Raw genomic sequence first — 26,381 nt, forward strand, 5'->3', positions numbered from 1 at the left:
ATTCATGGCACTTTCCAAGTGCATACATATTTTTATAGACTCCATTACAAGCCTCTTCAAAGGTGAACAGCCTCTATGGTAGTGCTCTGTAAGGAAGAAGGGCTGAGGAAGGAGCTTTAATCAGCCCGGAAGACAAGTGGGTCTTTTCATGGTCATCCGCTTACTAAGATGCCCCTTTGCTACTTCTTGAAGCATTGGAAAGAACAAAGCCCTATAGCCAGACTTGTGGTCATTGCCAGTCCACCTGGTGAAGCTGTCTGTCTCTTCTCATACCCTATTTTTGCAGAACTATCTTGCTATTGCTTATGAATTTAAAGTGTGGACTCTGGGTCACCTGGCTGGCTCAATCAGTAGAGCATGTGACTCTTGATCTCAGAGTCATGAGTTTAAGCCCCATATTGAACATAGAGCCCACCTAACAAATAAAATAATAATAAAATAAAAGTATAGAACCTTCACATAACTATATGCCACGTTCTTGCCACAGAAAAAGAAGGTTTAGAACCTACCACTCAATAAGCCTACCTCATTCATTCAGGGACTAAGTGTGAATTTAATCCTTTATGGTCTATGCTTATTCAAGTTTGAAGGAAAATAACAGCTGAACTGATATGTAAGGTAAATCTGCTCTGTGCTTATACAAACCATATATTTTTTGCTGTTAAAACGAATGAATTGTAATTCCCAGGGGAAATCTTGCGGATGACTCATATTGCCCGGGGCTTGGATTCTGATGGTGCTTTGCTCCTAGATATTGTTGTGAGTGGCTATGTCCTGCAGCTTCAGTCACCTGCTGAAGTCACTGTAAAGGTAAAATGCCAGGATAACTTGCCTTCACTGTTTTTTTGGAGTAATGGTAAGAGTAGGAATCAAAGATTCATAGAAAGAGCACAGAGACCTTTTGTAATTTCCCTTGTTTGCTCAGGGGAATAAATAAACCACTAAGGTTAGAAATGCCTAGCCTGTCTTTGTATAGAAATCTTCAGGAATAAGTCTTTACACACTCTTACTGGTTTTATTACCAGTAATACTTACTGGTTTATTACTGGTCCTGTTTACCAGGACCAGAATCACTGCTATGTGGATTTAAGTCATTTGTTTAATATTCTGCAGATAAAAAGAATACTAACTTATATAAAAGGTTTTGTATATTACCCATAAAGTAATTCAGAAACTAAAGAATGATAATCACCCTTTCACATCCTTTCTTTACTCTTTACCTACAACTTTGAGTCCCTTGATTAAACTATAATTTATGACAATAAAATGATGAAATCAGTGTAGTTACAATTAAAAGCTTCAAACTTTTTATTTCCTGAGCACAACTGTATGATTACTATTTTATTTAGAGCTATAGTTGACCCTTGAACAACATGGGGATGGGGTGCCAACTCCCCTGGGCCTTCAAAAAATCACATATGACTTTTGACTCCAAAAACTTAACTACTAATAGCCTACTGTTGACTAGAAGTCTTACCAATAACATAAACAGTCAACACATATTTTGTATGTTATATGTATTATGTACTGTATCCTTACAATAAAGTAAGCTAGGGAAAAGAAAATGTTAATAAGAAAATCATAAGGAAGAGAAAATACACTTACAGTACTGTACTGTATAAAAAAAATCATATACAATGATCCACACAGCTCGAATCATGTTGATCAAGGATCAACTGTATATATGTTTAGCCCCTTAGCCTTTATTTTTCTCATTCTGGATCTCACCGTACCCTCAGAAAAAATAATAAGATGAGCCATGCTGATCCTCAAATCTATACTGTCTTCCTTAGGATTACACAGAGGACTACATTCAGACAGGTCCCGGGCAGCTGTATGCCTACTCAACCCGCCTGTTCACCATTGATGGCGTCAGCATCCCATACACATGGAACCACACCGTTTTCTATGATGAGGCACAGGGAAGAATGCCTTTCTTGGTAGAAACACTTCATGCTTCCTCTGTGGAATCTGACTACAACCAGTTAGAAGAGACACTGGGTTTTAAAATCCATGCTTCAATTTCCAAAGGTACCTTGGGTAAAGGAAAGTCCAGATCATTTTTCCATCCAGTCCTTTCTAAAAGGGTAAAAGAGGAGTGCCTGGCTGGCTCAGTAGGTACAGCCTATGGCTCTTGATCTCAGGGTTGTGAGTTCAAGCCCCACATTGGATGTAGTGATTACTTAAAAACAAAACATAGGGGGGGAAAAGTATTTAGTTCCTAAAGAAAGGGGGGGTGTGTGAAAGAATTGCATCAATGTCATTCAGAATAAGGATATTAGGGCACAGACTAAACCTAATGATATCAGGTTTTCATGTATGTTGTCTCTGTTTTGTGGGAGGTAAAGCCCTGTGATAAACCCAGTCCCATGGGAGTTCTAGTACATTTGGATTACTAATTAATATGCTTCTCTATATAGCATGGTGGAGTTATTGTTCTATTCTAGATATGCAGAAAGGTTTAAAAAATATATCCTTGTCAGAATGATGTTTTTTTTCAGGTGCTCGAGCCCATTGTTCTTGTTCTGACTCATATTTGTCAAGGAATTTTTTTTAATTCCTGAAATATAATGTAAAGGTATATCTCAACCTAAATTAGTAAACAAGAAAAAAAAGAAAAGAAAAGAAAAAGTTTCCATATTTTAAAAGCAGCTTTTAAAAATTATGCAGCAATAATCAGGATTCCATCTGTCATTTCTTACTCCTGGACATTACAATTTTTCAACTGCTTTTCATTTTCTAAGTATAGGTTTTTTTTCTAAAGATTTTATTTATTTATTTGAAAGAGAGAGAGACAGTGAGAGAGGGAACACAAGCAGGGGGAGTGGGAGAGGGAGAAGCAGGCTTCCCGCTGAGCAGGGAGCCCGATGCAGGGCTCAATCGCAAGACCCTGGGATCATGACCTGAGCCGAAGGCAGACGCTTAATGACTGAGCCACCCAGGCACCCCTCTAAGCATAGTTCTATGACCTTTGATATCAGTGGTCTTCCTACGCTGTCTAGTTCTTTGATGTGTCTATGCACTGAGATCTCTTTCTGGTCATAATAGGCACCCAAACAATCAGCATCCCATGTTTCATGAAGTTTTGATGCTAGGAGATACTTGCATGTGGTTATGTTATAGACACTAAGTATTTAAATGACTTTAACTCTGAACTCTCTGCTCCTATGAGTACAGTTAAAATGATTCATATTGGCCTTTGCTATGAGCTGGCTTTCCTAAAATAGATCCAGGTAGATTTTAAATATCATTTTGTTTTATCGTGCTCAACAGATACACTAAACACTCATTTTCTCAATTTACTCTTATTTTCATCACTTGTGCACGTGACTGTTTTCTTCATCAACACCTATCAACTGTGTCATTGAATTTGAGATCATAGTAATCTAGGAGAACATGTTCACATTTTTTTGAGATGATCACAGATTCATGAAGCCTCAGAGGCAGTGAAGCCCCTAGCCCCCCACCACCTCCACTCCCATGTTGCCACCACCACCTCATTTTACTGTTGTCATGCATGTTCAGGTCACTGGGACAAAGGAAAAGAGCCACTGGAATGAAGAGTTATGTTTCTCTTCCTCAGTAATGCCCACTTTTCAGGTATAACTTCTGTTTCTACTTTTTCCACTACTCCATATAATTAAAAGAAGACAACTTTGCATGAGACTTTGGTTAAAAATGAATTTACAGCATCTGGGACAAGAAGAATTAAAATTATTTTTAAAAGTCATGTATACTTTTTACTCAATCATGTAAATTCTCTAAGCCTGAACTGCTTGAAGATCTGTAACGGTGTAGTTGGAGAATCTGGATCTCACAATAGAATAAAACACACTATAGGACATTTATAACCCCTTACTATTCTTAGATACTATGATTTTATGAATTACATCTGATATCTGTGCACATTTGTTTGTTGAGGTTCCTGTGAATTACAAGAATTGGGTACTTAAAATTTCTTTTTAAGTAACCACCAGGGGGCAAGCTTGCATTCTTGGTTGCTTAACCACCTTGTTTTTTCCTCTATATTGGGTCTAGACTAGAGCTATGATTACAATGCAGTTAGAATCACCTGAAGAGCTTGATGAAAGTTCATATTTCTAGGCACAGAGGCTTTGGCTTAGCTAGTCTAAGGTAGGGCCTGGAAGTCTGTATTTTTAACACAACCCCTAAATGATTCTAATGTATCTGATCTGCACACTGGCATTTGGAAACTGCTGGTCAAGTCAACTCACAAACATAAACCAATATAATTTTTTAAATTTTATATCTTTAAAATAAAATGGATTTATTTTTTAAATATAATTATAAAATATATTTATATTTTACAAATTAATCAGAAGGCATCAGAAACAATGAAGAAAAGATAAATTTAACTACAAATAAGTTTTTTAAGTTTTTGATGGGAGAAAATGACAAAATTGAGAAGCTAAAATATACACCAAGAAAGAATATCTGCTTTACATATTATAGACAACTATGATTAACTTTAATATGTACAAGTCTCTTAAAAACCAATAAGAAAAGGCACCTGGCTAGCTCAGTCAGTAGAGCATGTGACTCTTGATCTTGGGGTCATAAGTTCAAGCCCCACATGGGTGTAGATCCTGCTTTAAAAAAAATTAAAATAAAAAGCACTGTAAAAAATTAATAAGAAAAAGACAACACCCCAATAAAAAATACATAAAGGCTGTGAACAGGAAATTCACAAAGGAAGAAATAATAATGACAAATGAATGTGAAAAACTGTCTAACCTCACCAATAAGCAAAGAAATACAAACTAAAACAATGAGGTACCATTTTCCAATTAGCATTGTTAGAGATTTGAAAATAAGATAACCACTCAGCATTGTATTTCAATATGAAAATCTTTAGACATTACTATACTAGAAGATATAAGAGAAGTATTCATAATGGCTGAAACTATATATAGATCGCTGATGTGATTTTTTTTTAACATTTAATAATTCTTGGTAATGTATTGAATAAAACAGTGTACAGTCAACCATCAATTTATAGGATAGTTGCATTCCTGGAAAATTCATTGTATATTTTAATCACACAAAAAATGTTTAATATGTGGAAGATACGTTCTAGTCTTCAAAAATTACATACAACTTTCTCACTTCCATGAAAATCTTTCAAGGCAAGGGACAAATCTTCATCTTGCATCATTATCTCAAACATTGCAGTATTATAAAACTTGCCCCAGGGTCTGCCCCACTCACTAAATTTTAATAGGCCTCTCTATCATCAAAACAACCAAAGAATCTCCACAAAACATCCCAAATGTTACCTAATAGAAGATATCTCCCCCATTGAAAACCTAAAATCTAAAGCTACTATCAGATAATAACTTATATGACACATCTTTTCTACAATTATAACCTCCAACACAGTGCCCCACACAATATACTGGTTGTAGTAAGGAATTTATGAATCGGTGAATAAATAAAAATGAAGCATGAATTACAATGACCACCTGGTTGTATTCTTGAGTTCAGTGGTTGAAACAGACTTACATCTGAATCCTTGCTCTTGTTTATATTAGCTCTTTGACTTTAGGCAATTTACATGATCTCTGTCTCAAATTCCTCATCTGAGTTGTAAGGTTTGAATGAAATAAAGTGCAGGAAGCTCACAGCACTGTGTGACACACAGCAACCATTTAATAACCAGATAGCGAGATGCGCTGGACATTTCTGTCTCATCCATCTTCTTCCCATTTTCCTCCAGATACAGGAAAATAGTTGCTGTCAGGGTCGTTTTTATACTCACGGTAGAAATGGATCAGGAACCTCTGCTTTCTTATCAAGGTTTTAAGCAGTTTGGTTACCTAGAAATAGCAAATTGGACTCTCCTTTTTAGTCAAAGAAATTTTCATTGGAGTAGTGTTTCTTACACTCTCCAGATACATAGATATATAGAACAGTTTTGAACAGCAAAGCTCAAACAATATTGTTATCAGAAACTCTCCAAAGTAAAATGAATTTGAAAAATTAATGCCTGGACTCCCTTTATGAAAAGTACCTAAAACAATAATAAAAACAAGCACGGTTTTATGCATTTAGAATTGAAAGAAGATCAAAGATAATTTCTAAGAGCTTGAAAATGAACTGAATATACGATGTGATTTAAATAAAATTTCCTTCAAAAGAAATTTATAATTTTAATGATTATCTTTTAGTTTGTGTGTGTGCGCTCATATGCACACACATATTACTTTGGTAACTCAAAAGGTGTTTTATTTAAGTTTCTACAGGTCAATAATGTTTGAAAAATATTAGCTAAATTGCTTAAACCAGTCAAGGCAGAATTACTTTCTAAGGAAAGAGATTCCTATATAGCTTATTTATTCTTGTTAATATGTTTGTTTCTGACATCTACCTTAAACCTGTTCTATCACAATATACCTATTTCCCTTTCTTGGACTACATGGGAAAGGAAAACACTTGGTCACACATAGGGGACTTTGACCCAGATGCTTCACATTGGAAATGGAGAAGATCCACAAAAGGAGAGGTTTTCTTCATTAGAGCTTCTGGTTTTCACTGGTATAAATTATTTTAAGTGACTTAAAAATAGTGCTCCTAATTCTAAAACAGACAGAGTAAGTAATGGCTAGAGGAATAGGACTTTACCTGTGGTTATGCCTGGCATACACGTTGATCTTGGATCCTTTTCATTATCAGAAAATTGTTTTATTTCATTTTTTTATTAGTGTAAACAAACAGAAAATCTGTTTCCAATGGCTGCTTGCCAACAATCTCTGGACTATGATTCATTTAGTCCTTGGTTGGGGAACAGGAAAAGTTTTCCATTCCTGCTTGTTTTCAACTATTGCATTTGTTGTGTGAAGTATTCCATCTTTGGCATATGTTCCCAGGGAAGAGTGTCCTGGAAAGAAACAAGGTGCTAACATTCTACATTCTAACAAGCCGGTTAATTTGGCTTTTCTCTCTGTGGTAGGAGATCGCAGTAATCAATGCCCCTTGGGATTTGCCTTAGACTCAGTTGGACCCTTTTGTGCTGGTAAGAACGGGAATAATACATTTTTATTTTTATAAAAAATATTAGTAATGGAATCCATTTAATGGACATCTATTGCCATTTTGCTAGACATTTAATTATCACAACAGTGTTGTAAGTGTCCCATTTTACAGGCAAGGAAGTTGAGATGTGAAGTTAAGGGGGGTGCCTAAGATCACTCAGCTATCAAGTGTCAGAGCTAGATTTGAATTTAAGGTAGCTGCAAACCTGTACTCTTTCAATTTGACCACAATCAAGTGTGTCAGGGATCATGATCAAGTACAGAGGTGGAGTGAGCATAGGGACAAAACACTGGACGCTGTCTGGTTATTTGATTGCCTTGGATGTGAAACATAATAATAATCCAACTCTAAGTCACCTAATCCTAGACTTGCTTAGAGGATAGGGCAGGACTGTGCAGGACCACTGACTAAGCCAGGCTCATCCAATCCAAGTTCTAGTACAAGAGGGTCACAGATAAGTAAACAGCTGTGTAAATGGCTGGAGTAGCTCAAGTTTGCATGCACTGTGCCTTTCTCTCACCGGTAGGCAATATAGTATAGTAGATAGTGGTAGAAAAGTGGTCTTTAGAAACTACACTGTCCAGGTTCAAATTTCAGCTCTGCCAATAATGACCTGTGTGACCTTGGGCAATTTACTTAACCTCCTTGTCCCTCAACTGTATCATGCAAAATGAGGAGAGTAATAAAAATATCTGTCTCCTAGGAATGTTATGAGGAATGAGTTAAGGTAGGTAAAAAAACATTTAGGTCACAGGAAATGGTCATTGTATCTTAGCTGTCTTCTTGTTGTTTTAGAATTAATCTAAACATCTAGTCACTGTCAAAGATAATTTGGGGACCCAAAGTTAATTTTTATGTAGCGTTTCTATTTTGTGGCTCTTAGAGAATTTTCTGTTACATTTGATTCAATGCATTGTCCTCTGTAAGCAACTGTTTAATGAACAACTATTTTCATGGACTTTAATAACTCCTAGAAAGCAGGGGGTTTACATATGAACTGGACCTTTTTGTTTCTTGTTTCAGATGAAGACGAATGTGCAGCTGGGAGTCCCTGCTCCCAGATCTGCCACAATACTGTGGGAACCTATTATTGCTCCTGCTCAAAAGGCCTCACCATAGCTGCAGATGGAAGGACTTGTCAAGGTAGTCACAAAGCTAAGTCTAATAGACACAGTCAAGCAAAGGTCACAGAAAGCTCTGGCCTGGGAAAAGGGTGGTAGAGCAATGCTCTTTCCTACTCTTTCTGCCCCCATGTTCACAATAAACAGAGATCTCCAGACAGGTTGAGAAAGGAACAGGGAACACTGCTCCCACACTGCCTTCACGTGGGGCGCTGCACAGGCAAGGAAACTGTAGCCTCTCACTTCCTCCCCACAACACGAGGAGAGACAGGAAGGACTAGTATTGTGTTCATTTTACAGTGACAAAACTAAGAAATAAAGACGTTATAAAGAACTTAAATAAAGTGCACAATCCTGGTAGCACTCTGGGAACATTAAAAAAATGCTTTATTTTTGAATATAGTTGACACACAATGTTACGTTATTTTCAGGTGTACAACTTAGGGATTTGACAAATTTATACACTGTGCTGTGTTCACCACAAGTACAGCTACCATCTGTCCCAAGTCACCACTATTACAGTATCATTGATTGTGTTCCTCATGCTGTACCTCTTATTCCCATGACTTATTCATTCCATAACTGAAAGTCTGTACCTCCCACTCCATTTCAGCCATTTTGCCCATTCCCTCACCCCAAAAAACAGTTTTTATCAGACTCTACATATAGTTCAAAATTAGAATTGTGTGAGAATCTGGTTTATAAGGAAATTTTAAAATGATGAAAAGAGGAAAGGATTTCTCCTCTACGTCCGAGGAGACATCCTTCCAAATGCAAAAGAGAGACAGAGAGTAAGGGTTTAGGAGGGGAGAGGAATAACGTTCATGGAATTTCCAGTATGGATTGAGCACCATATATACATTATTTCCTTTAATTTTCAAAGCAATGCCAAGAGACAGATATTATCCTCACTTTACAGATGAGAAAACTGAGATGTCAGATAGGAGAAGTAGCTTTTTTAAAGCCACGTAATTTGGCAGCCAGGCCGGACGTGCACGTGGCGCCGTATTGGGAGAGTTCTTGCATCCCTGTGAAGATGACATAGTTTGTAAATGTCCTACAGAGGAAAATAAGGTGCCTTATTTCAATGCTCCAGTTTATTTAGAGAACAAAGAACCAATTGGTAAAGTGGATGAAATATTTGGACGAAGAGATTTTTATTTTTCTGTTAAATTGTCCGAAAATATGAAGGCATCTTCCTTTAAAAAACTGCAGAAGTTTTATATAGACCCATATAAACTGCTACCATTGCAGAGGTTTTTACCTCGACCTCCAGGTGAGAAGGGACCTCCAAGAGGTGGTGGCAGGGGAGGTCAAGGAGGAGGAAGAGGCGGAGGTGGCCGAGGTGGTAGAGGTGGTGGTTTCACAGGTAGAAGAGGAGGTGGAGGTGGAGGGTTCAGAGGAGGAAGGGGTGGTGGTGGTTTCAGAGAGAGAGAGGACATTAAGTGTAACAGTTGACAGAGAAACTTCCTGCATGATCTACTTCTGTGGAACAGAAACTTGTTTCTTGAGGAAGTGTTGAAGAACTGGTCATTTTCTGACAGTGGGACTAAAATGTCAACGCCATGCAAAAATGAGTGCAACAAAATAGGCAATTTTGCTCTAAAAGAGTATGAACAAATGTTTTAATGTTTTGTACAATGCTTGGAACTTTGTGGGTGCTTAATAAATGGGCAGTTTTCATTTGAAGCATACTTGGAATTTTTAAAATAAAATGTTTTATTTCTTTAAGTTATAAAAAAAATAAAAATAAAGCCACGTAATCTGTCAGTGGTTTAATGGATGGGTTAGTCTGCAAAGATACCACACTATGCTCCTATGAGCTTGTCATCAACTTAACCCACCTGAAATGACTCAACCAAATTGTTCAGCATTCTTGCTCTCATATATTTTCAAGTATCATTTATTGCTTTTCTTATCCCCATTTCATAGCAGGTTCTTGGGTTGGTTTTCGTCAACCTGCCTTAGTTTAATGACTCATTTTGTTGCAGATATTGATGAGTGTGCTTTAGGTGGACACACCTGCCATGCTGGTCAGGACTGTGACAATACCATTGGATCCTATCGCTGTGTGGTCCGTTGTGGAATTGGCTTTCGAAGAACTGCCGATGGGCTTAGTTGCCAAGGTATAAAAATAGAGTTCCTTGCTTTATCTTCATTATACTAAGAATTAAAACCCTCTGCCTTTTGAATCATTTAATGTAAACTCCATTTTATAGATTGAGTTCCTTGATAAGGTTTTCAGATGTAATATTCCATGGCTATTTTATATGGATTTATAGCACAGTGGTTTTGAATGATTACATTTGCCTATTATATTTGAGAGAAGAGATTATATAGCACGATCTTAATAGATTCTATTTCATAAAACTTCATTGCATAAGACTACCAGATATTTATTGCAGGATTTTTTTAAAGATTTTATTTATTCATTTGAGAGAGAGGCCGAGCACGAGTGGCAGGGAGAGGCAGAGGGAGAGGGAGAAGCAGACTCCCTGCTGAGCCGGGAACCCAATATGGGGCTCCATCCCAAGACCCAGAGATCAGGACCTGAGCCACCCAGGTGCCCTATTGCAGGATTTTTAATAGACTTTATTTTTTAGAGAAGTTTTAGGTTCACAGCAAAACGGAGTGGAAGGTAAAGAAATTTCTCATGTACTCTCTGACCCAAATCCTGCATAGCATCTCCTACTATCAACATCCTGACCCAGAGTGGCAAAATTCTTACCAAAGATGAACCCACACTGATACATCATTATCACCCAAAGTTCATCATTTATATTAGGATGCACTCTTGGTGTTGTACACTCTATGGATTTTGACAAATAATAACATGTATCCTATATTATAGTATCATAAAGAATAGTTTCCCTACCCTAAAAATCCTCTGTGCTTTGCCTATTCATCCCTCACTTCCCTCAACCTCTGGCAACCATTGAGCTTTTTATTGTTTCCGTAGTTTTACTTTTTCCAGAATGTCATATAGCATGTAGCCTATTCAGATTGTCTTTTTTTACTTAATAATATGCATTTAAGTTTCCTCCATGTCTTTTCATGGGTTGATAGCTCTTTTCTTTTCAGTGTTGAATAATATTCCATTGTATTAATGTACTATAGTTTATTAATCCATTCAGCTACTGAAGGATATCCTGGTGCTTCCAGGTTTTAACTTTAATTCTGAATAAAGCTGCTATCAGGGTTTTTTCATGGAGGCAGAAATAGTGGATACAAAATGGAATGCCTATCAATAGTAGAAAGAGTGAATGAATTATGGTACATCCACACCATGAGTCATTGTGCAGCCATTATAAAGAATGAAATGCAGCTCAACTGTTTCCATGTTGAGTTGTTGAGTGAGAACACCAAAATGTAGAAAAGTATACGTAACTTGTATAGAAAAGATTATGTGCCTAGAAAACAAACAATAACCAAAGATAAAGGAAATGGATTTATATATTTACATAGAGATATATATGTGTACACAGAAGAGATATGTTATTATTTATACTAGATTGTCAGTGCAGATTGGCTTTAGTGGACAAGAAGGTAAAAAGGGATAAAGGAAGCCAAGAAAAAAGAAGAAGAAAAAACTACACCAAGAAAATATTTTTGAAGCACATGATCATATTTATGCATTTATATTAACATGCAGATTTTGAAAGAGTAAAAGAGCTCATACACCTGAAACTAATATTATGCAGTTTGTTAACTAACTGGAATTTAAATAAAAACTTTAAGAATTTTTCCAAAATAAAAAAATAAATAAAAGCGCTCAAATAGAAAACAAGTACAAAATAAGACACAGGCAACCTTGAGTTTGAGAATGTAAGATGGGGACATAAAGAGCTTAAGTATGGCTATTGTTCCTTTGAAGGATTTGGAATAGAACAGTAGAGAAGTAGAAGGAACTTGAGATGAGTACAGTCCTGAGAGAGGGACTGTTAGGGTAGAAAAGATTTTATTATGTCCGTAGGGTTATGGGAAAGATGACCATAAGGAGGAAGAACTTTAAAAATGCACACAAGGAGTGAATGATCAATGGACCACAGTCCTCATCTTGGTGAGGAAGGAGGAGATGGGCTATAGAGCTCAAACACTCAAACACTCTTTTCTTCTGGAACTAGAAGAAGAGTTTTGGAAAAGGTACATAAAACAGGCAAATGCACATGAATTGGGGGAATTCATGCCTGCATTTTTTATTATACCATGCCCCACATGGTGTTGGGAAGATTAATTTGGCAATGACTGTAGACGAGGAAAAATGCTAAAGTTGCTGCCGTCAGGCACAAGGTGGTCAAGATCTGCATCAGGCTAACAGCAGCGAAAATGGGAAAGAAAGGCCAATTGCAAAAGATACTGCAGAAGACCTTGGCTTTACCCCCCCCACCCCCACCCCCACCCCCACCCCCACCCCCACCCCCATCTTCAGTCTGTCAGCAACATTCCAGGGCTGAAACTTCCTAGAAACAGACATGGGAGCCATCTGGTAGGGTAGTTAAAGTAGAGGAGTCTTGCATCCAAATAGTTCCAAATCACTGGGAAATGTCTACCTTTGAAGAGAGATATGGCCTCCAGCAATTAATCCAGTCAATTATCTGGCAGATCATATGAGAGCAATTTTATTGGATTCATTTTAGGAAAGATCTTAAACATGATAATGATAAAAGATCATTAAAATGTTAGACATCTGAAATAAATTAACTCAGTTTCCTAACAGCATATAATGAAAGTTTTGTTTTATTTAACAGACATTAATGAATGTCAAGAATCAAGCCCCTGTCACCACCGCTGTTTCAATGCCATAGGAAGTTTTCACTGTGGATGTGAACCTGGGTATCAGCTCAAAGGTAGAAAATGCATAGGTAAGAAAATGTCTTTAAATTCAAAGCAATGACATCTTTGTAATTTCTAGGTATTCAATCTAATCCATATTCTGTGTCCTGGGCTGGATTCATACGTAGGATACCTCTTTCCATCATGTATGGAATCCATGCAAAAACAAAGTGGAAGCAAATGCTATCCTTTACAGGTTTCATTTTCTAATTACATAACAATTTTTTTTAGCATTTCCCTATTGGATTTACTAAATTTTTTTCACAAAAGCATAATATATATGGTTACATATATAAAGTTATATATATATATATATTATTTGTTTATTTTTCTAAGAGGAGGTAGTGGTTGGTATGGCTACCAAGTATGTGGACTAATTATTTTTTTAATTTTTATCCTTCTGTTTTAAAATAGTGTTACTTACCTTGATGGATTTAAACACTTTACCCTTAAACAATAATTATATAATTAACATCTTTATCCTTAAAATCCGAAGGTATGATTTCCGAAGTAGAAGAAATCATTTTCTCAATCTTCATTACCTTTGTTCTTTTATCAAGACGTGAATGAATGTCGACAGAATGTATGCAGACCAGATCAACACTGCAAGAACACCCGTGGGGGCTATAAGTGCATTGATCTTTGTCCCAACGGAATGACCAAGGCCGAAAATGGAACCTGCATTGGTGAGTGTATGGCTATTTCAATGACTGAGATCCACCTGCCATTGACACCCCAAGTAAGGCATCTGTTTGTAAGACTAATGATTAAAGTAAATTTAATCTCACAAGGAAATTTTTATTTTATCACAGGTTTTTTACTCCCACTTCTAGTATGTTTGAACTGTGGGGTCCCAGGCTCATGGCTATACCAAGAAATGGAAGCTCACCATGGAAGCTTATTACCATTTTGAGCTCCCATCAATTACACGTTTGCTTTACACAGTTTAATGTCTACACAAATTAATATTATTTCACATTATGTCTATGAAATTCAGTGTTTGTATGTTTAGAATTTCACAGGTGGTTAAGAAAAGCTTATACAGATTTATTAAAAGTTCATAATATTTTATTTTAGAACTGAATATTCTTTCAGTGTCAAATGAATGACCAGACAAATAAATTATATTCTCCCCCTAAGTTCGTTCTTTCTGTGCCAGTCTGCCTTAATTAACACAACTATAAAATAAAAATGAAACAGATAGCATTCCTCCTCTCATGCCCCTACAATCTACTGGAATAGATTGGCTAATTCCACTTTCCTCACCAAAAGAAAAAAAATACTGTAGTACAAGGGAGAATGAAATGCCATAGAAGAGGTACAAATAAAATTGTACGAGAGTACTTGAAAGACATTGGGGAGGGTATGTGCTACGGTGAGCACTGTGAATTGTGCAAGACTGTTGAATCACAGATCTGTACTTCTGAAACAAATAATGCAACATATTTTAAGAAAAAAGAAAAAGAAGAAGATAGCAGGAGAGGAAGAATGAAGGGGAGTAAGTCAGAGGGGGAGACGAACCATGAGAGATGATGGACTCTGAAAAACAAACTGAGGGTTCTAGAGGGGAGGAGGGTGGGGGGGGATGGGTTAGCCTGGTGATGGGTATTAAAGAGGGCACATTCTGCATGGAGCACTGGGTGTTATGAACAAACAATGAATCATGGAACACTACATCAAAAACAAATGATATAATATATGGTGATTAACATAACAATAAAAAATTTTAAAAAAATAAAACAAACATCAAAAAAAAAAGAGTGATCTATCTAATAGATGTCATGGCAGTGATCACATTTAAATATCGCCTTGAATGGAAGGGTAATAATAGGTGGACGTGGTGGAAAAAGGAAGGAGAGTCCCATAGAAGGGGAAAAGGGCTGGGCTTGGAGAAAACAGGTTAAAATTCATCCTTCTTGGGTGCTTGGGTGGCTCAGTGGGTTAAGTGTTTGTCTTTGGCTCAGGTCATGATCCCAGGGCCCCAGGATCAAGCCTTGCATTGGGCTCCCTGCTCAGCAAGGAGTCTGCTTCTGTCTGTCTCTCCCTCTCCCTCTCCCTGCTCGTTCTTTCTCTTTCTTTCTCTCTCTTTCTCGCTCTGCACTCTCTTTCTCAAATAAATAAATAAAAATCTTAAAAAAAAAAGACACTGAGGACATGTGGGGTTTGAGTACTGGTAAAAGATGGACATGGAGAGGACCAGCCAGCAGCTAGAAATACGGGGTTGTAGATAAGACACAGTGTGGTACTATTGCCGTAAGTCTCCATCAACAAGCTTACTAGAGTCACTGGTATAAACAAGACAGCCGAAGGTGGAGGGGGTGGAGAGAAGAGGGCTACAAAGCTCAGAACCACAATCGGCAGCAAGAGAAGGAAAAGGAGCCAATTAATAAGTGTCAGAGCTTGAACTTGAACCCAGGTCTCAGCCACGTGGTGAGAAATGCGACCGTTGACAATTCTAAAGAGTTTTCGTTTTAAATATAATGACTTTAGGCTTTCAAAGAGGAAGTGTTATTACTTTTTATTGCCTCTGTGTCTGTAGATATTGATGAATGTAAGGATGGGACCCATCAGTGCAGATATAACCAGATATGTGAGAATACGAGAGGCAGCTATCGCTGTGTGTGTCCCAGAGGTTTCCGGTCTCAAGGAGTTGGAAGACCCTGTATGGGTAAGTTCCCAGGAACTCTTACTGAGTAATAAAGCTCCTAACATAATTTCTTAGCCTTACCAACTTGATCAGGACCACTCTCTAATCTCAAATGTTTTCTTGGGACAATTGGAAAATGTGTTAAGTTGGTGTAAGTAATTTATAACATAATTTGAATTACTTCTTAAAGATTTTTCATTGAGTTCAGTTTGCACTGACATTTAAAGTGATAATAATCGCCATTTACAGAGTGCTTACTATACACTACACGTAACAGAGTGAGGTTCCAATATAGTTACCATGGCGACTTAATTATGAAGGTTATCTCATTGATGATCTTTCTATGCACATGGCGTAAATATTTGCACAGATGCATTCTAGTTGAATATGAAGCATAATTGAGTGTAATACGAAGGTTTAAGCATGAGGGATTAAAATGTGAATACACAGTTTTAAGTAAGTTGATAATTATTACTTTACCATATATTTAGTGCTTACTGTGTGCCATTTCCTGTGCTAAGAATCTCACTCAATTCTCCCAATTGCCTATTTATTTCTATCTTAGTTATAACTGAATGTAAATAAGTCAGGTAACAGACAGTAGAAGAGATCTGTAAGAAGGTAACCATATGCTTCTTTTTAATTAATGTACTTATAATCAAAAACTGAAAACTGACCTATGAAATTATATTCCTCCCGGAATATTTAAGTACAGCAAAAAAAAAAAAAAAAAGGTGTGGGCTTTAAATACTGGCTTCTGGTTTGCATACTATGCTTTTAAAATTGGTTGCCTTGGTTGTCTACTTAACAATGATTTATAGCAAATTCTTTCATAAAGACTTAGTTCTGTCTTTATGCAATCCTAGCCTGGTACTTTGCACAGAGCAAATGTTGAAAGTAATACAATTAATAGAAACACTTTTAAAATAAACATTCTCTAATAGCAGAAGTACATAACATATCATTTTAGTCTTCTGTTTAGATATTGTAATTTATATATAACTTAACAACTTGATTAGTCATAGCAGTGACCTAGCAGAATGAAATATGTTTATTTGTTCACTAATTTGACCTGAACTTGAATGTCAGGCCTTGGACTGGGAAATAAATCAATGAAGAAGGCAGAGCCATTGCCTTAAAGAGATTTAAAATGTTAATTTTAACTTTTGCCTACCAAAATAATTTTTAAAGCAAAATTTACTACTTTTATTCTGCTTATTCATGTTGCTGTCTTTCATGCCGCTGTGGTAATGAATTAAAGAATTTGGTTTTGTTCTCTGGTTTTCATTTGCTTTTCCAATTTACAGGAAAAGTTGGGAGTGCATACTATATGGTGACCTAGGAAGGAAGAAAAATAACCTTTTTTTAATTTTATGTACTTTGTGAGTTTATATCTTAGTAAGAAATAATTCTGTCTTAATTCCTTTCTTTTTAAATTTTTGTAAAAAATGTGATTGGCTTGATTATTAAATAATATTTATTGATTCAAAAGAAATAAAAGAAAAAATGTTAGTAGTTGTACCAATATTATCACATCTGAAGCTTGTAATTGCATGGAAGATTGGAAGTACCAGTGAGAATGTTATAATAAAAAGCAAACTAGAAATGTGATTGAGTCCTTCCCTCCACCAACAGAATTAAGATCTGCATTAGCTTTGAACTCTAGTTTTTCTGGATTCAAGACCACATTTTCCCATATGACCCTTTATGTTTCTACTGTACACATGAAGCAATCTTTAGGAGAAGTCCTAGAACGCTTCAGTGTATTCATAAGTGAATGATTAAAGCTTTCTCTAAAGTTCACAACAATTGAGAAATTACTGTATCCGTAGCTTTGGAGGGTAACATAATGTCTTCAGTTTGTTCCAGAGACTGATTCTTGATTCCTGTGTTTTGTGTGTGTGTATGTGTTTGTTTGTTTTTTTTTTCTCTTTTTTATGTATCATGGCACACGAGCAGACATTAATGAATGTGAACAGGTGCTTAAGCCTTGTGCATATCAGTGCTCCAACACCCCCGGCAGCTTCAAGTGTATCTGTCCACCAGGACAACATTTATTAGGGGACGGGAAATCTTGCGCTGGATTGGAGAGGCTGCCTCATTATGGCACTCAGTACAGTAGCTATAACCTTGCACGGTTCTCCCCTGTGAGAAACAACTATCAACCTCAACAGCATTACAGACAGTACTCACATCTCTACAGCTCCTACTCAGAGTATAGAAACAGCAGAACATCTCTCTCCAGGACTAGAAGGACTATTAGGAAAACTTGCCCTGAAGGCTCCGAGGCGAGCCGTGACACATGTGTAGGTAAATGTCGGCCATATTACATTTCCTTTCGGTGGGCTCACTTATGGGCCAGAGTCTAAACATATGCACAGCACCGGTGGTCATTTGGGTGCAGTGAACTACATCTGATCTCAACTCTGGGATGACTCAAAGTTCCAAGACATTTCCTCTGGCACCTAAAACTACTACAAAATTTATTCAAGTAAATGATGTATTTACATGTGTACATTCTGATAATTAATTGTTCTATATTGACAGTTTCTCTCTTTGACCACTCCTGAAAGTGTAATTAAATTTAATGCTATGTAGAAATAAATTTCAGTGGCATTCAGAATACATTTTTTTAAAGAGAATATGAGTATTGCCACAAATATAATACCATCAGATTATGGATGTACCTGGTCAATGCCAAAGCAGTGGGTTAAAAGTGAAACTTTCAACGACTCAGTCAACTGCTTGTTCTATATGACAACCAAAACGGTGTTGACTGTTGACCCACACTCCCCGTGGAATTTGTCAGTTTGACGTTTTGTATATATGTAAATCACTGAAAAGATAATGTGAGCCAGGACAAAATTAGGTTGCTTTCATTGCTCTAAAATATGTGCTTTCAGTATCTTTATCTAAACTCATCTACAATTTAATTTGTTTACAAAAGTGAAGTGTAATTTCCAACTCAATAATTGAGACTTTGTTTTCAGTTAGGTTGCAAACATTACCATCTGTCATTCATTTAATTCAATTTTCTGTGAGTATCCACAGTTTGCATGCCATTGAGCTATGTGCCAAGAGAAATTAGCAAACACCAATTAGCCCCACTCTCAGTTAGATGACAGAAGAAAGCAAGGAAGCTAGAGAGGAAGGCTGGAAGAAAGAAATTTTGTTTAAATTTAAAGACCCCCCCATGCCAACTTCATTTTCTTGCACTTATTCTTAAGTATTCTACACTTCACTTATTCTTGCCTAAATATCCTTTCTGTTACACATTTCTTATAAACATTTTTAAAATATCTTTTTCTGACTTCAGTTTTCATCATTTTTTTCCTACCCTTCACCCCAAGCCCTGTTCCTGCATCATTATCTTCTCAGACATGCTTCCTTAATCACTCTTCTGTGGACCCAGCCTCCCATATCACCTCTATCAGCTGGACCCCCGACCCACTGGATACTTAAACTTTAAACTTTTCTCTTTAAGTCTATATTTTCCCAGAACTTTTCTGTCTAGATGTCTTGATGGACCTGAAGGTTAATATGATGCACATGAAACCTTCTCCCTGTGATCAGTGTCTTAAACTGTCGACAATGCTAGTTCTTTTTACTCTTTGAACTTCAAACATTAATGCGTTCATTACCAGTTCTCTCCCTTTAGTCCATATGGTCAAATGCTACTTAATTCCTAACCGTGTGGACTCCACAATCCTTGTGAGGATGTCAAACACCACTCTCAACCTGCTCCAAACCATTCTGAGCATTGGTAATTTTTCATGTCCACGATTTTGACCTGACTCTTTGTTAGTTAAAACTTTTCACCATTTTTTAATTGATAGAATTAAAATTTGACATGTTGTCTTTCAAAGTTTCTTCCAAATAGTCATTCCCACTAAGGGGTTTCATCTCCAGTTATCCTCCCACTCTCTGACTTCATCGTAGACAAGCTCTTCTCTTCTGCATATACCCTCCTGCCCCAAACCCTTGTCTAGGCTGTGACACATGAATTAAACCATATTCCCCACACCGTACACCATCCAGCTGATTTCTTTTAAATCATCTGAATGTCCCAGTCATTTTAAGAAAGCATCCCTGATTAATAACCCCCTTCTCTATTTCTTCATCACTATCTAAACTCTGCAGTTTCACAGTAGAGTCTCATAAATGTTTTCTGTGTCTTTGTGTTTATATTACACTAATACTATGTTTATAAGAATTATCTTCCCAAACCATTGGCTGAGGCAGCTACTATTTCAGAGGACCAGTCTTGGAAAATCTGAAGTAAACTTCCATATCGAATCAATTACTGTATGTTTGAGTTTTATTTGGGGGCAGTTAATAGACATTTAGAAATATTTCTTAAAATATGGTGACTATTTTATAGTGTACATACTAATAAAGAAATTTACACTAAGACTGCAGGCGGCTTTGGAATTATGTAACAAGCAACTTGAAATAAACACCAAATGCCTTTAATTAACCATCTGGGATAGACACCTCACAAAAGATACAGATTAACACTATGCAATCTTGTTAGACTCAGGCTAAAATTTAGCTTTTTAAGGAAATGATTCCAATGCTTAACAGGAGAAATGAACATTGTGTTGCCTCTGAATGCAGAAATCACATTTGGGGCCACTTTGAAATTCATACTCTGGGAAGAGTCAACTGACTTCTTGGAGTTCCACATCATTGACATTTCTGTGATGATTTTGGGTGGAAGCAGATTGTAAAGGGAAAAAGTAAAAATAACACACAAGTTGTGGAATAAATGCTTTGGTTCACAGTGGGGCAAAAACAGTAACAAATATTTGATGAGATTTCATCATGAACAGATTTTGAACCTTTGCAATTATGTTCTGAGCATATGCAAAACATGTACGTTGAACACATCCCTTTGCTCTGAGTCACCCACCAATTTTCACCTTGTCTTCTCTCTGCTTCCACCCTACAGCACTCCTGCTCCCACTTCACATCATGTTCTCTCTTCATTCTTCCACTGGTCGGTGGGACTCTGAACAAATTCTAACATTGGTCTGAGCAAAACACAACTGGGATAAGAAATCTGAGGCACCCCAAATTACCTCCCTTATCCTGAAAGCAAATAGCAATGAATTTTTAATCATCACCCATTCCCCTCTCCTTGTTATTGCTACTTTCCTGGCTTTGTTTAATAATAGCAGATAGATAGCTCTTTATTATAAGATGCTTCCCCATATATTATGATATATGAACCTTCAAACAATTCTGTGCAGTAGAGAGATCGTATCAGTGAGTCCTTTTGACAAAAGAAATGACTGAGATCTTGAGAAATAAAGCGGCCTGCCCAACTATAGATATGTTGTTGCCATTCGTACTTTACAGTTGTATGAAGTTTAATGAATATTCTTATCACAAAATTAAAAACACCTCCACTTGGTATCTCTTTATGGGAAAGTAATGCATGGATGGTGGGAGCACGTGCAGGGAGAGAGAGAGGTGGCTAAAGTTTAAATAAAATAAAATTCCTTGTTCCAATTAACCTCAATAGAAACTGTCTTTTCGATAAGTTCTACTATTCTGTCAAGAGTTTAGTACTTTGGTGGTTTAGGATCTTGTACAAATCTGTTTCATCTGCCATCCCAGCCTTGCTTAACTAATATAGAAATTGGCCAGTTCCCAAACTGGCCAATTCCCTCAGCTCATATACAATTCTACACAGAAGAGATATTCCTATTTTATGAAATAGTACAGTTGACACTGGATTCCATTAAAAACAGATTCTGATATAAAACAGCTCTGAGCATGTTTAAACACATGAGTGTAAAATCACCAAGAAGTTTTTCTATTGTCTATCAACAACTTGCGTGTAATTGGTTCTGTCGTAGTTTCTGCCTTTGCTTTGCACGGTTATACACTCTGCTTTCTTTCTGCACAGATATTGATGAATGTGAAAATAGAGACATTTGCCAGCACGAGTGTAAAAATACCTTTGGGAGCTATCACTGTATCTGTCCGCCTGGCTATCAACTCATGCTCAATGGAAAGACTTGTCAAGGTGAGAAAATGTTGGGATGTTTATTGCTGCTACTTGACTTAAAACCAACATAGGAGAGTGTGAGAAATTAAATGTCTTCTTTTTTTTTTTTTGAATAATTATTCTCCTGGTTGCTTTCTCTTCCTTCTCATTCCATTGGTCATATTTATCATTGCTTTTGTAAGTAGGAGAACTGGAGAGAAAGCAGTTAGGTAGAGGAAAATAGTTGAGAATCATTTTTGGTGTAGTCTTATAGAAGGAGCAAGAATTTCTAAACCAGTTCATGTTGTATATACATATTTTTTACTATGTTTTTTATTATGTTATGTTAATCACCATACATTACATCATTAGTTTTTGATATGTTATATATTTTTAAAACTAAGTGGGAATAGACCTCTTCAAATGTCTTTTCAAAAGTTCAACCAAGATGAAAGAAGAAATAGAAAGAGAGCTCAGTAAATTTACTCCAGTATTAAGCATTATTTTTTTGTCTTGGCCAACCGTGGGTAATTGATTAAATGATCTATTCTTTGAGTCTGCAAATGATGTGGAACAGTCATGAGCTAGCATTGCAGAATGCAAAAGGTTTAAACAAATGAATAATATAGTCTCTTCCCTTTGATATCTTAGTCCAGTGGAAACAGACATGTAAATAAAAGCGGTAATATACAGGGTTGTAGGTACTACAACAGAGTTTGGGACAATGTGTAGTGACGGTAGAAAGAAAAAAACTATCAATCTCAATATTACCCTCTTTACACAAAAATGTGAAAAGGACATTTTGCTTTGATAAGGTATATTATGTTGCAATGCATACTCAGATCAAAAAGAAATAAAAACTTATATAAATCTTAAAAATCTTCTAAGAAATCCCTTCAATTTTGTGGTCAAAATCAAAAGTATTATATAAGTATTAACAAGCCTCTGAATTTTATTAATTTCTGTCACTTACAACCTATATCCTTTTCTAAAGCATATCAAATAAAATCTCCAAAAGAGTGCATTATCAGTAGCAATCGAATTTAGATTAAATTTGCCCTCTCTGGAAGATTCACAGAAGACTTGCTAGGATGCAGGTCATGGAAAGGGTGCTCCAGGAAGCAAGACCCTGGAAGGGCAAGAGGGTCACCTGAGTTCCATGAGCTTCCACCAATCTCACACCCCTTTGCCCATTCCCTCCCTGAGAGCCCCCACTGGACCATGTGGACTGGAGAAGTAAAGTAAACACCATAATAACCTTTGCTCCCAGCCATCTGTCACAAATGCTTGTTAAGAACTTACCCTATGCAGAACTTTCTACTGAGACTTGAAGTATGAGAATCACACATTGATATTAAAGTCATGTTTTCCCAAAGCAATTATTAACTCACTTTAATCAACAGTACGGCTATGTCAAGGGCAATAATTTGTACCCATCCTCCAGATAATAAAACTAATTCTCAGAGTGATGATGTGAGCATGAATGTTCTAGAATAATCAAGCACAAGGGTAGGACTTGATCACAGATTTCATAATGTCTAGAGTGGTCCTTTGTCTCTCCTGTCATGCTATGAACACCAGGGTCATTTTACTGTGGCAGCAGGGTGAGGTGAGAGCATTTACACTGTCCATGCTTTATAACTTTCCCCAGATTGTCATGCCAAGAATCCTCTGAAGAGGTGGCAATACCCAACATTAACACTACACTTCCTGTGAGTGCACCAGGCACCAAGGAAGGAAGCATTTGGAACAACCAACCAAACTACAAAACCCCTTGGCCAGATTTTTAAATGCTATATTATGTCATATCCTCATTAAAGGATTTTTTTTTCTAAATTATGCCAGTTTGTTCCTTAATTGTCCTAGCTGCTCATTCGGTTCAAAACATTTTTCAGCTTTCAGTTGTGCTTCAGAGAGTGGAAAATAATGTGAACAAATCAGAAACAGGTGTCACTTGAAATGTTTGCGATTTAAATGGGTTACATATTTTTGTGGTTTTTAGAAAAAACTTGAGAGAAAACAATTACATCTTTTAAAGCAGTCTTTAATCTGAAGAATAACTTGGAGTCTTTTTATAGCTTTAGGAAGTGTTTTGGGCATTTATGAGAGGGAAAAAAAGTTGATTTTCATTTACATGTGCATTTTTGAAGCTTTGTACATTAGTGATTAAAATGTCAGTGACAAAAAGGAAATTAAAGTGAATTTGACATTGAACAAGGACAGAAACTCTAGTCAAAAGTGGAAGTCAGCAGACTACAAAATGAAAAACAAAAAACATGATTGATCATGATTTGCCCAAGAAGCGGAGAGGAGAAACAAAAGATCTTTCTGTTAATTTTAAGCCCCACTAATCAAATTCTGAACATTTAGAAACACTTTATTGGCCTTGCATTTGAAATGAGTGTTCTAATCTATCCAAGTTTTTAAAAAGTAATCCATAATGTTATCAAGAATCCAAATTATTCTTTCTATAAGACAAATGTTTCAAGTCTGTTTATCCTGAATTGTTGTTTAATGTATCCAGAAGCACTTGGTTAAATACATTCATATGTTCTAAAACTATTAATATAAAAGTTTTTTCAGCTCATCTTGGTAATCTTTTCTTATATAATATTTAGATTATAAAATGCCTGTCCTTTAATTTCTACCGTAGTAATTTTCTCATAATATTTAATAAAAACTAGACATCCTCACATTGTCAGCTAACAGAAGACAGCATGATTTCTACATCTTTTCTGGCTTCTCTTTTTAGGACCAGGCAGTAGACTAAATGAGTAGAGTGAATGCTTATAGGGTGCTTAAGCCTGAGGAGATAGCTGTAGACAGAAGACAAAGAAATCCACCTTCCAGAAGTTCAAATACTTAAGAAAGTTTTTCAATGGGAAGTGTTCATTGTTATGGAGCTAAAGGCAAACACTTTGAATATTAGATTTTGATATCTTTTTGTAGATTCATATTCAACCATTGGAAATCTGTGATAAGATAGCTACTCTTACTGTGCATACGGGCATGTGTCCAGATTCTGGTCTCCGCGCCACCATTTCCATGGGCCCCTGCAGCTCACCGGCTTCCATGTGCCTGCAGGAATTCACCATAAAAATTAGAGCTAAAATGAAATTTGGTGGATAAGTGTGAAGGGAATGTTTTTTAAGAGAAAAAAAGAAGATAAGGCTAATTAAATTTCTTTCACATTTTCCTAAAGGGCTTTTCACTTCATTCTGAGACAGTCTCATTTTGCCAAGGAGATAATGCCCTTCTGACAGATAAAATCATAATTAGAACTTTGTTCACAGAGACCATAGGCAAGATTTAACTGAAATATAAATTTCACACTGTGTTGTATTCCTGTAGGATAATTAGTCCTAATATAAAATTAGTCATAGAAAGCACATTATGTTATTATCAGCACATCTAAGTAACTAAAAAGTCAAGTAAGTGACTTACTCCATATCACTCTAGCTCAATGTCTTTTTACTTTATGCAAACTACTAGCAAGTTTAAAGTAAATCATCACACTGTCTGTCATTTCCTTAGGAAACAATATATTTGGAACCAAATCTAAAATTCTCACTTTTGAGACAGAAATGGTAAATAATTCAGAAATAAAATTTAACATTTATTGTCCATAATTAATATACTGTCTCTTGGAACTGCTTCTCTCCTTTCTATTTTTTTGATAGCAAGATTTCAAGTTATTAAGAATTCACAAAAGAACTTACAACTTTAACCCAACCCAACATACATACCATTATGCAGATACCAAGTCACCTACTACTATGAAATGATAACAATAGTTTCACATGCCCATTTGTCTTGGCACTGATTCCATGATGAAAGTGCATTTGACCTTTAGTTCCTACCTCTGCAGAGAACTGCTTTGGGCCCAATTAATTGTAATTGTTCCCTCCCGTACATCAGAATCTATGTTTATTAAAATACTAAAAGAGGAGTATTATAAGTGCCTGTATGCAGCCAATTGACTTAAGACTTTAAAATAAGTAGTCTTCAATTTTTTGCTTGCCTACTCCAAAAAAATTTGAAACCTTATACTTCATTCATACGTTTTAAAACTGACTTCTAAAGTTTCTTATCATTTAAATTGTTGTATAGGATGTGAATTCTGGCTTTGATGTACATGTGCTTTAAATATATTTTCATCAATACTTTGGAGCTATAGATAACCCTGTTAATGGGGAATGATCACTATATAATTTAAAAGCCTGTAGTCTTTGTTAAACCAACCAGCTTGACTGTCAGAAAAAGTCTAAGGTCATTTTTCTGTTCAAGTAAAAGTGCTAGTAGGTGTTCCCATGACAACCAGCTCACTTCTGAAATCTAATTTAAAATAGAGAGCTAAGACCACTGGTTTGTAGCCATGATAAAATAAGGCCTGCCACCATCAATACAAATAACCAGTTTTCTCACCCTCCATATGTGCCTTGAAGCATTTTACACCCGGGTATCATAAAGAGACTAGGGATTAGTGGAAAGCTTTCCACTAAAGCTTTCCACTAAAGCAGAAGGATATAAAATGGGAATGGGGACAGGAGAATTCCAGGCCACAGGAAGTTCTCAGGTAGAGTGCTTTTAGAAAGTAGAACTTAGGGAAATAAGTTTCTGGATGAAAATGATTGCCTGAAATATTTGCCTGCTCTCCTACTGCTGGAAAGCTTCCATGCACCACCAGGGGAATGCAGGTACCACCGTTGGAAATGATTGCTGTAAAATATGG

The 26,381-nt window shown here is 36.4% G+C and overlaps 1 protein-coding gene across 1 annotated transcript in view; it reads left to right on the forward strand.

Annotated features, from left to right (window-relative positions):
* HMCN1 (hemicentin 1) overlaps positions 1 to 26,381 on the forward strand; it is a 467,830-nt gene that overhangs the window by 437,999 nt on the left and 3,450 nt on the right. Inside the window, exons 96-105 of the mRNA XM_028121561.2 lie at positions 689 to 810; positions 1,794 to 2,031; positions 6,971 to 7,033; positions 8,077 to 8,196; positions 10,166 to 10,300; positions 12,923 to 13,036; positions 13,568 to 13,693; positions 15,547 to 15,675; positions 17,614 to 17,964; positions 21,569 to 21,688. Coding sequence (XP_027977362.2) covers positions 689 to 810; positions 1,794 to 2,031; positions 6,971 to 7,033; positions 8,077 to 8,196; positions 10,166 to 10,300; positions 12,923 to 13,036; positions 13,568 to 13,693; positions 15,547 to 15,675; positions 17,614 to 17,964; positions 21,569 to 21,688 — 1,518 coding nt within the window. The remainder of the gene's footprint in view (positions 1 to 688; positions 811 to 1,793; positions 2,032 to 6,970; positions 7,034 to 8,076; positions 8,197 to 10,165; positions 10,301 to 12,922; positions 13,037 to 13,567; positions 13,694 to 15,546; positions 15,676 to 17,613; positions 17,965 to 21,568; positions 21,689 to 26,381) is intronic.

Source organism: Eumetopias jubatus, unplaced genomic scaffold, assembly GCF_037043125.1.
Source record: "Eumetopias jubatus isolate StellerSeaLion01/CBP00866 unplaced genomic scaffold, mEumJub1_p1.0 scaffold_12, whole genome shotgun sequence".
Lineage (NCBI taxonomy): Eukaryota > Metazoa > Chordata > Mammalia > Carnivora > Otariidae > Eumetopias > Eumetopias jubatus.